Genomic DNA, 10,663 nt, shown 5'->3' with positions numbered 1-10,663 from the left:
CTACTGTTAACCCCGTCCCCCAAAAAGAGTTCACCCTTCCCCTCGGGTGTCTTTTGGTCTTGGCGTTGGTCGAATGACTATGTACAAGGGAAAGGGTTTAGGGTTGGATTAGGCGGATCCGCGGTAGCGGATCCGCCTAATCCAACCCTAAACCCTTTCCCGTCCCGTTTTAGGACACCCGGCCCCTACTGTTAACCCCGTCCCCCAAAAAGGGTTCACCCGTCCCCTCCTAGGGTGTCTTTTGGTCTTGGCGTTGGTCGAATGACTATGTACAAGGGAAAGGGTTTAGGGTTGGATTAGGCGGATCCGCGGTAGCGGATCCGCCTAACCCAACCCTAAACCGCCTAACCCAACCCTAAACCGCCTAACCCAACCCTAAACTATTTCCCGTCCCGTTTTAGGACACCCGACCCGTACTGTTAACCCCGTCCCCCAAAAAGGGTTCACCCGTCCCCTCCTAGGGTGTCTTTTGGTCTTGGCGTTGGATCAAGAACGAGTTTGGACTATAAATCATATAGCTTATTTTTGAATCCTATAGCTTATTTTGTGAAAACGTGGGTTTATTTTGTGCATCTCGGGTCTTATCCCGGATTCGGACTATATAAATTTTATGCCTTATTTTGTGAATCATAGAGGTTAATTTGTGAACTGGGAGTTATTTTGTGAATCTCAGGTCTTCTCCTCACATTCAGACTATATAAATCTTATGCCTTATTGAAAAGAATCCTTGAGGTTATTTCGTGAAACTGGAGAGTTATTTTGTGAATCTCAGGTCCTATCCCTCCAAAATAGACTATATAAATCTTAGTTCTTATTTTTGTGTATCCTTTCAGCTTATTTTGTGACGCTAAAGATGATTATTGTGAAACAGGCTACAAGATGAAGCGACCATCACAGGCGGTTGTGCAAGCAAGCGCTTCTGCACCAGGCATTGTTGAGCAAGCTGCCGCTCCTCCGCCAGCAAAAAAACAGAGGGTGCGTACAGAGGGACTGCCTACAGTGAGGACTCGAATGTCGCCAAAAGGGTTGTACAACTTTCTGAAAGATACGAAAAATCCACCGAGCGATCAGCAGATTCAAGCTATAAAAGACATGGGCTTTGGCGGTCTGTTAATGATTGAAACAGACAAGGTTCCCGGGGACCTTGCTTATTGGCTAGTGTCAAATTACAACCCAGCAAAGGGATGGTTATTTGACAAAAAACTCCTTGTATTAGAGGAGGACATCCATCTTTGCATGAGCATTCCAATGGGTTCAAGACCTGTTGAGGAAGCGTCACATGTGGATAAGTGTCCTGCTTATTTAGCTACGTTGGAAAACTTCCGAAAGCAATATCCACAAAAATATATCGATGATCACCACGTCTTGAACAAATTATCCATGCAGAAAGATGGTGGAGATGACTTTAAACGAAATTTCATCGTTTACATATTCTCGTCTCTGTTGGGTGGTGTGCAAGGGAATCGCGCAAGTTTGAGGATTTTAAAAAGTTTAGGTGATACTTCACTGATTCCGGAATTCAATTGGTGCAATTTCATCAAACAGAAGTTGGCTGACCAAGTTGAGTCTTGGCAAAATGAGGAGTGGAGAGATGTCAAACGCTTGAAAGGAGATAATTTTTTTGGTGGACCCATTATGGTGCTCGTGTACATTTACTTGGACCGTTTCGTCTACAAATCAAGATTGGTCATAAGAAAGTTTCCAACTTATTGTAATTGGACGAAAGAAAAAATTGCAAAAAGAATTAAACAGGAGTTGAAGGCAAATAAAGGTTTCGGTCAAGGTTTTGTGGAGCCTCCCCTTGTCATGAGCTACCACACACTCGCACCCGCACCTCAGCCACCGGTCACAAAGATTGAGCATGTTCAGTCCAAATCAACCATCCAATACCACGAAGAAGGCAAACCAGATATAGGGTCTGATATTCCACATTGTGAGATTGTTCACAAACTTGCTGAAGCCGCAAAGGCAGCGGCTGCAGCTTTCGCTAGCTACAGATCTCTTGTTATTCAAGCTACGATCAAGCTACCTTCCTCAGCAGCGGTTTCTACTATGGTGGCAGCCGTTAATGGTATTGCGGACGGGTATATTTCATCCCAACAGGATGAGTTTGATGAGAATGTTGGGGATGAAGAAAATGCCGATGATGGGAATAAGGAGGAAAATATAGAGATGGGTAATAATAAGGATGCTAAGAAGGATGAGGACGGTGAACTGAATTTGGACAACGTGGTCAATAATATCGTTGAAAACACGTTATCCATTGCAGCGAATGTTGTGGAGAATGAGCACGTTGTTAATGACGATGTGGACAGGATGGGTGGATGGCCCGACGCTGATTTACGTGCGGCATTGGAAATTATGGATGACACTTTTGTACCGATTCGTCCACCAAATCCCAAAGTGACAAGCAAACCCATTCGGAAACGTCGTAAACCAAGATTGCCAACCCCAGCAGATTGCCCACGGTGGAGGCTGCTAGCAGACGACGATCATTTTTTGTCTTCTGAAGAAGACAGATCTTCTCAGCCAACACCAACACCAGTTATCGAACTAGCCGAAACCCCAATTGTTATTGATTTACCTGATACTCCAATTATTCCGTCGTCCGTCCACCATCTCCGAAATCGTGTGTGGAAGAATCGAGCAATTGCCACGAAAAACCATTGGCCACTCACCCGTACATTCGTCGTCGTCGTGGAAACCGTTTGTCGGGTGATGAAACCACCGGTCCGTGCCGGGAAGCGAAGAAGAGGGACCGGTGAGGAAAGCATAAAAGGCGAGGAAAGAATAGATCGTTGTCGGAGGGAAGAGGATGAGGGAACCAGATTTCCTACATTCCCGGTACCATCAGTTTCTGATCATGTTGATGTCAATAATGTTGATGTCAATAATGTTGATGTCAATACTCCTGCCATTGTGCGTCCTAGAAGAGAGATAATTCCAGCTGCTGCCTATCGATCTCCGTATCTCCAAAGAAACATCAGTGTTATTACTCCTTTTAATAGGGAGGAGAAAATACTGTTGGATTTCGGGCTTTGCTCAACAGTAGGACAAAGGTATTTGACTATGAACTTGTTTTGTAAATCTCAGGTCTCATTTTGTGAATCAGACAATTTATAAATCGTAGGGCTTATATTGTGAATCCAATAGACTGTTTTGCGAATCTGACGGCTTGTTTTGCGAATCTGATTGTTTTGATTGTTGAGTGCAGTGATATTCTTTTTCAAAGTAACACTCAGAGATTGACAAGGAGCATGTTGAGGACTATACAGAAGGTGATCGAGTATGTTCTCATTTGTAAATATTTGGTGTGAGATCCTAAACAAGTAATGAGAAGTTGAAATCACCGGATTCTCTGTTCGTTTATTTGTTCCATACTCCAATGACGGTGTTAGTTCCCCTCCGGGTTGTCTGGAAAATATTGATGTTTCTTGATTCAATTAGTAAGTTTTGGTTTGGTGTTATTATGTTTTGTGAAACCTATTTTCATCTTTATGTTCTTCTTTTCATTTCATCTTGTCTTGTTTTCAGATTTGCACTCCAATCATGTCTACATCATGCCCACCGTTCTTCTTTTGTTTCGACCTTCGATGGAATAAATTGATAGTCATACACCCTATGAATGGAGTAGATGTTAACTATTCTGATTATGTGCAACCTACGGTGCGTCTTTTCCTCCATTTTGGTTATGCAAAGTGTGAATTTACTTTTTTCGTGAATTCACGATCAAAGTGTTTGACAAGCATGTAACACATACACATAATTAAGTGCTAATTTAGGTTGTGTCGTGCGGAAAAGACAGCTCATTAATTGGGTTTCACCAAGATTCTCGTGATGGTGACATGATGCGAGTTGTTTATCCCTCCTTCAATTTTGAAGTCCGGTGAAATGGATACCGGCGTCTATTTGTTTCTTTTTGTTGGAGCATTACAAAGGGAACAAAATCGATCGTCCTTTAATTATAACTTCGTAAGATACCTTTACTTAACCTTGTGAACCGAGAGTTAGATTTGTCGGACACGGAGTTAATTTTCTGAAACCTGGGGCCAGTTCTGTGAACTTTGGAATAATTATAAGGACTTTTTGTTTTGCATTTATAGGTAAGTCAACTGAAACGCTATGCATTGAAGTTATGCCTTCGAATTATGACCTCCGGTGACAACATGTTGAAAGCTACTGTCGAACGAAGTGCAGAAGAGTGGAATTGTGTGCCTATGTATGACCCATTCCCTTGTTAATCATGTTTTGTGAATCTTAGATGTTATTATTGGTTTTATCTGTTGTTCTTAATTTCTGAATCGTGGGTCTTATTATGTGAATCAAAGATCTTGATTTGTGAATCACAGGTCTTAAGCTGTCTTATTAATATTTGATGGGGCTACCGGCGTCTACCTTATTCGAAGACGACCTTGTGAAGTTTATTTGGCACCAAAAAGGAAGAGATACTGATCCATCACAAAGTAAGTATTTTTCCCCTTTACTTTTATTTTTTTGTGCTTTTCCCTTGCCCCTTTACTTTTATTTTTATTTTTATTTGGATAATTCTAGTAATGTTTCTTAATGTGCCTTACTACAGAGAGGCTATGGTGTGTACTGAGTGGATGGAAGTCACACGAGCGGCTTTATCTACGCTTAGACCGCGTCAGTGGGTTATGGATCAAGTAAGTAGACTACTATCAGCGTTCATTTCATTGTATTATCTGTAATCTTTTGTTTCATTCCTAATATTATTTTTTTAGGTGATTGATATGTTTGGGATTAGGACGACACTTCATCGACCAGATCTACTGTACTTGCCATCGACTGTCATCGTGGTTAGCTTTGAACTTGTTTTAATATTCAAGTATCTTGATTATCTCAAATTGATATGGTTTGTAAAATCACCTTTTGTGGTATGTAGAACTGTACAAAGAAGAAAAACCCTTGTATTTGGAATCAATACATCAAGGGGACATACAAACCGGTGAATGGTGCCACAATCCGAAAGGTCTGGTCCCTCAACAATATTTTTTTTTTTTTTTGTGGCGGACATGTAGGGCTGTAAATTGGAGACTAATCTTTATTATATCAGGTTTTTATACCGCTGATCAAAGACAGACATTGGTGGGCTTGTATATGCGATATGGAGAGTAAAACGAATTACATCCTCAACTCAAGCACGAAAGTACAGTCTTATGATGTACATAATACAACCATAGACACGGTATTAATTATTTGCCTAATCTAACCCTTGACAGTTTGTGAATCAGAGTATATAAAACATTTTTAGTGTACAATCAGTATTAACTCGAAACATTTTCAGGTGGCCAAATTATCTCCTATTTTGGCAAGTAGTTCCCCGTCATATTATCCCATGCGGTTTCTTCACTCTCACAGGGTTATAACTCTCAAAGTTCCTCAACAATAAAATAAGTAAGTTATTCCCTAATGTGTCCACTTTGCGGAAATTAAATATTGTTTACTAAACAGTTGAACACTATACTACTTTCAGTTTTGATTGTGGAGCTCACGTGTTGAGGTATTTGAGTATGTTGGACTGTGAGCTCGGTGATTGCGAGTAATCCAGGACAATTATCGGGTAAGAAACAAGTTGAACAAGATACGTACATGAAATCTGTATTTGAAACTGTGTTGTTCATTAATTTCAACTATAATTTCTTACAATTGCAGAGAATGCCAGATTTTCGAAAGTCTGTAATGATGCAACTACTTTCATGGGATGCAAATACTAGAACGGTACAGTTCCGGTTCTTTAATAACTTTTGCATATCAAATCCCCATGCATTCATAGTATCCGCGATATTTTGAATAGTAACGAGCCATGCTTGTCCGTGTATATATTTTGAAATATTTTACGTGTTTTCTGATATAGGAGTATAAGTAGCAAGATGTGCTTGTCTATGGTGGTGAGATGATGTGAAGCAGGGAGATCGTTCTTCAGTGTATGCTTCTCTGGTTGGGAATTTATTCTTCATGATTGTCTTTGTGAGCGTGTAGTAGAAACGGGGCAGCATTTATTCTTTTCTTTGTGAGTTTTGGGTGTTATGCAAAGTGTATACTTACTTATCTCTGGTTGGTTCGTCGGAGGCATTTGTCCCTTATGCGTGGAATTTAACTTGTGGTGGATACAATCAAGTATTATGTTAGTATAGTATTAGATGGTATATGCAGGATCTATCAAGTATTCTCGGTGTCTTTCACACGAAAACATACATCACACCTGAAATCATTTACTCGTCCTCGTATCTCAATTTGACGTGGGAGAAAGGCTATTTTCCTGTTTCGTGACGATGTTTTACCTCTTGTATTCACAAAATAACGTCTACAATTCACAATAATTCATTTTATATAAGCCATATGATTTATAAAGTGTCTGATTCGCAAAATGAGACCTGAGATTCGCAAAAGAATGTCTGAGATTCAAAAAAGACGATATTCACAAAAGATGGATTCACAAAACAAGTCGACAAAATGAGACCTGAGATCTACAAAAGAATGTCTGAGATTCAAAAAAGACGATATTCACAAAAGATGGATTCACAAAACAAGTCGATTCACAATATTAGACCTCGGATTTATATATTGTCATTCACACGGTAAGATTCATGAAATAACGTCTATAATTCACAATAATCCATTTTATATAAGCCAAGTAAGATATTTAAATTGTGTCATTCACAAAATAAGACCGTTTAGCCAGTCGACCGTTCCTTTCTAATAAGATTACGAATCTTCCTAATAATCGCGAAAATTAGACCCAGGATTCACAAATTAATACCAACAAATAAGATTTCCAGGTCTTTTGTATATATTAAGATTTAAGATTCATAAAACAACCTCTTACATTCACAACAAACCTCTCAGATTCACAAAATAAGATAAACAAATAAGATGTCCATATTTTTGGAAACCAATAATATGTTGCCAAACTAAAAGACTGCTCCTTTCAAAATTGTCAGTGTCTTCTTCAATCATCATATCTATTTCTCAAGGCTTAAGAAGACTCTTTCCATCATTCTTCATCCTCATCCCCTTCCTCTTCTACCTCTTCGTCCGCTAGCTCTCCCTACGTAAAAGACAAAGCTGGAATTAGAAAGATGTTTACAAACATTAGATGTACAATAATAAAAGTGAGGATCATGCAAAATTGGGTGACACGGCGTGAATCACATTCATCTTATATAAGCCAACTGTTGTCATTTATGTTACAAAGTGAGGAATTATATCAGGTTACTACATACAATCGTCTCATTTCGTGATTCACAAATAAAGATATGTGATTCACATAATAAGACCCACGATTCATATATTGTCTCCTACACAAAATTGGACCCAGGATTCACAAATTAAGACCTGGGATTCACAAAGCAACCTCTGGGATTCTCAAAATAAGATAAACAGATGAGATGTCCAGATTTTTTAGGAAACCAATAATACGATCTAAGACTCACAAACCAAGGTCGAAACAAAACCACCTATTTTGAATGACATTAACCTAAATTAAACCATTTTTGCCACTCCAACAGATAAATAAAATACTTGATTAATATCATATGTAGTTGCGTAGATGAATACAAACCTGATTCACTGGAGGACGGTCTACAAAATCATATGGACAATTCCTTTTGTCGTGGTTACCCTTGCGCTTACAGTTAGCACACAACCTTTTTGCTTTTTCCGCCTTCTTGATTGCCTTATTTTTCTTGCTCACCAACCGTTTACCACGGCCTTTGTTCCTAGACACATTAGGCGGTAAGATGTTGGTTTCTTCTAGAACCTTGCGACCCAAGAGAAGCTCAATCTGTTGTAGTTTTGTCAACGGTTGAGTGTTTCCCTCTAGTTTTGTCCTGAATTCCTTGATTAACTTGGCAAACTCTCTCACATCCGACTCTTCTTTCCTTTTGAGCATACCAACAGATTAATGAATCTCAGACCACACCACAGACATTCCAACTGCTTTTGTCTTTGGTATTGTTGTATTTCTCAATGATTCCCATTCCAATCATAAACGTCACTTTTGAGTGCATTCTTGCTCCACCTTTGCAAAATATATTTATCAGGTATGTCCTTAAACTTTCCCGAACAAATCCAAATGATGTGACTGCATAAAATACCTCTCCTTTCAAACAGTTTACATGTGCACCTTACATCATTCGTGCTTCTACTGCACTCAACTGCAAATTTTAGTCCTTTCTTTGCATCCTCAACTAACGACACTTCAAAGTTCGTCACAGGATCTGGCGGAGTGTATCCAACTAAACTACAGGTATTTATTGAAAGCTTCACCTGGTTTTAGAACTCATAGAACATCGCATGGGTATAGCTTCTCACTGCTTGTGTCTCCCATTTTGACCCATACAGTGTTTCAGGGATTGAATTCACATTCTCCTCTTCACGGAGCTTCACAGTGCTTTTGGTGGTCGGTGGCGCTTTCATAGCGCACCAAGAACTCAGTTAATGTCCCGTATTTGTTTTCAAACCGCTTAAAGAAACTATTAGCACTCTCTGACCTTTGTGTAGTTCGTAGTAAACCGCCCATTGGCACATTTCTGAAATAAGCGGGTATCCATGTGTGTCTATCAGTGAACTTCCCATTCAACCATGTATTGTCTTCCAAGGAGAAATCGTTCATGACTTTAAGCCACTTCTCTTCAAATTCCCCGGGCTCCAGGTCATCGTCCCATACAACACCGTTCAGACGGGTTAAAAAGTCGGTATCTCTACAAATTTTACTCCCAACCTTGTCGGTTATTTTCTTCATGATGTGCCACATGCAAAACCGATGTTTATTGTTTTGAACTTAGCTGCAATGAACAAAATCAAATTATCGACCGTCACCATCATTTTATAATAACTAAATTCACGCAGTTTCACATAACAAAGTCATACGATGCACTATTATGTAAATCTCAAGTCTTATCCTCAGATTCAGACTATAAATCATATAGCTTATTTTGTGAATCCTATAGCTTATTTTGTAAATCTGGGGGGTTATTTTGTGAATCTCATGTCTTATCCTCGGATTCAGACTATATAAATTTTGTGCATTATTCGCGATATAAGTACGTGAAACATATTTTTACCCCAGTTTCACACATTCATGATCTAGTTTCGCATAATAAGCACTACGATTCACATAAACAAAAAACCAATCAAATTATTACAACCATCATATTTTCCAGTGCCAACTAGAATCAACAAAACAGATGTAGGATTCACAATTTAATATGAAGTTTCACAAGTTAAGAGGTACGATTTGCAAATTTCAGAAACATACCTGGAACTGCTTTAATTATTCCTGGGTCTTCGTCAGTGATGATGTAGTTAGGCTCTTTCCCACCCATAGCTGCCAGAAACTGGTCAAATACCCACATGAATGACTCATCGTTTTCATGTTCTATAAGCGCACATGCAAATGTGATTGACCTTTTATGATGGTCAATGCCCGTGAAAGGCGTGAAGGTCATGTTGTACTTGTTTGTACCATAAGTTGGGTCGTATGAAACTCCATCCCCAAACAGAGCATACGCTCTTTGCATGTCACAATCCGTCCAGAAAATCCTTGTCAATGCGTTCTTGGAATCTTTTTCATAAACAAAGTGGAGCCCTTTTGTTTCAGCTAGGGTGTCTAAGCGTGATTTGAACATTTCCCCATCATGACTGTTCATTAGACACTTCATTTCCCTCTGAAAATTTTTGAATTGCTTGACCGTGTTGTTGCCCGACATTTTGAAAACCACCCAATTGTTGAGTGCATAGTTGGTGTGTTAAGCTAGGACCAACATTTGCTTTTGAATGGCTGACAATCATTTGCATATGAAATTCATTGATATTTTCAGCAAGTTTCTCAAATTCCTTATTTTTCACAACATCAAGCGGGTGATTGTGACTCTCAATAAACACGTCAACCATGTACTTGTTCTCATGGAACTTGAACTTTATCATTGCTGGACAACCCCACCTTCTAATCTTTGTTATTCTTGTGGTTGACCCTTTGTTGGAACTCTCTGCCTCTCCTCCACCTTTTTTCACCCTACGTTTAGCAGCTGGTTTTTTCGGTTTGCTCTTTGTACCACCTATTTCCGTTATTTCTGATGCAACGGATTCATCCGCCTTTTCTGCAACACCAGTTAGGGCAGGTCGTCTTTTCTTCTTATTACAGCCTTCCCGATTGCAAACCATGCACTTTGTTCTGATAATATCATCACGAAACCTTTTGCTTGAAGATTTCCTTGATTTAAACCCACAAGCAACAGCGTACGTTTCATAAAACAGCATCGTTGAGTCTAAGTCAATAAATGTTTTCCCAATCGCTGGTGTAAACTTTTCATCAATCCTATTTATCCATCGTTGGCTGCCACTCGGTGTGTAAGTTATAAGAGTAGTAGGTGTGGAAATAGTTGGTACTGTAGGGCTTGTTAAAACAGTAGAGGTAGAAGCTTCACCGCAATTAACATTGGAATCAACAACTGAAAATTGTAGATTCACAAAATAAGCCAAAAGTGCAAGATAGGAGATTAACAAATAAAGTTCCACAATATTAGCATATAAGGTTCATAATCTCTGCCACAAACCAAGTTTCAGGATCTTATAGTCTATATTTCAATAAATAACCTACTAGATTCAAATAATTAGCTCTTATATTTACAAAATAAGCACT

At 39.2% G+C, this 10,663-nt stretch overlaps 2 protein-coding genes and 1 long non-coding RNA gene across 3 annotated transcripts; 1 reads left to right on the top strand and 2 right to left on the bottom strand.

Annotated features, from left to right (window-relative positions):
- The first annotated feature begins 4,742 nt into the window (after nt 1-4,742).
- On the top strand, nt 4,743-5,186 carry LOC141591180 (uncharacterized). The gene is made up of 3 exons (XR_012520714.1): nt 4,743-4,817; nt 4,904-4,990; nt 5,075-5,186. It is a non-coding gene; the product is annotated as an uncharacterized LOC141591180 (long non-coding RNA).
- A 1,829-nt stretch (nt 5,187-7,015) lies between these two features.
- LOC141590378 (uncharacterized) lies at nt 7,016-8,764 on the bottom strand. Its single transcript, XM_074410974.1, has 4 exons — nt 8,447-8,764; nt 8,147-8,289; nt 7,583-7,901; nt 7,016-7,069 (listed from the first exon to the last, which is right to left on the bottom strand). The coding sequence occupies exons 1-4, from the start codon at nt 8,762-8,764 to the stop codon at nt 7,016-7,018; spliced, it is 834 nt and encodes a 277-aa protein (XP_074267075.1).
- A 371-nt stretch (nt 8,765-9,135) lies between these two features.
- LOC141590376 (protein FAR1-RELATED SEQUENCE 3-like) lies at nt 9,136-9,650 on the bottom strand. Its single transcript, XM_074410973.1, has 2 exons — nt 9,281-9,650; nt 9,136-9,191 (listed from the first exon to the last, which is right to left on the bottom strand). The coding sequence occupies exons 1-2, from the start codon at nt 9,648-9,650 to the stop codon at nt 9,136-9,138; spliced, it is 426 nt and encodes a 141-aa protein (XP_074267074.1).
- Nucleotides 9,651-10,663: the final 1,013 nt, after the last annotated feature.

Source organism: Silene latifolia, chromosome 7 (genome assembly GCF_048544455.1).
Source record: "Silene latifolia isolate original U9 population chromosome 7, ASM4854445v1, whole genome shotgun sequence".
In the NCBI taxonomy this organism is placed as follows: Eukaryota; Viridiplantae; Streptophyta; class Magnoliopsida; order Caryophyllales; family Caryophyllaceae; genus Silene; species Silene latifolia.
The sequence above is the reverse complement of the archived record's forward strand: the minus strand, read 5'-3'. Positions and strand labels throughout refer to the sequence as shown.

Excerpts from the sequence above, each read along its gene's own strand:
- LOC141590378 (XM_074410974.1), bottom strand. The coding sequence starts at position 8,764 with ATGAAGAAAATAACCGACAAGGTTGGGAGTAAAATTTGTAGAGATACC. Across the intron at positions 7,902-8,146 it reads AGAAGCACGAATGATGTAAG|GAAAGAAGAGTCGGATGTGA; the intron begins GTGCACATGTAA and ends TATGCTCAAAAG. Across the intron at positions 7,070-7,582 it reads ACCGTCCTCCAGTGAATCAG|GGAGAGCTAGCGGACGAAGA; the intron begins GTTTGTATTCAT and ends TCTTTTACGTAG.
- LOC141590376 (XM_074410973.1), bottom strand. The coding sequence starts at position 9,650 with ATGTTCAAATCACGCTTAGACACCCTAGCTGAAACAAAAGGGCTCCAC. Across the intron at positions 9,192-9,280 it reads AATAATTAAAGCAGTTCCAG|TTGGCACTGGAAAATATGAT; the intron begins GTATGTTTCTGA and ends TGTTGATTCTAG.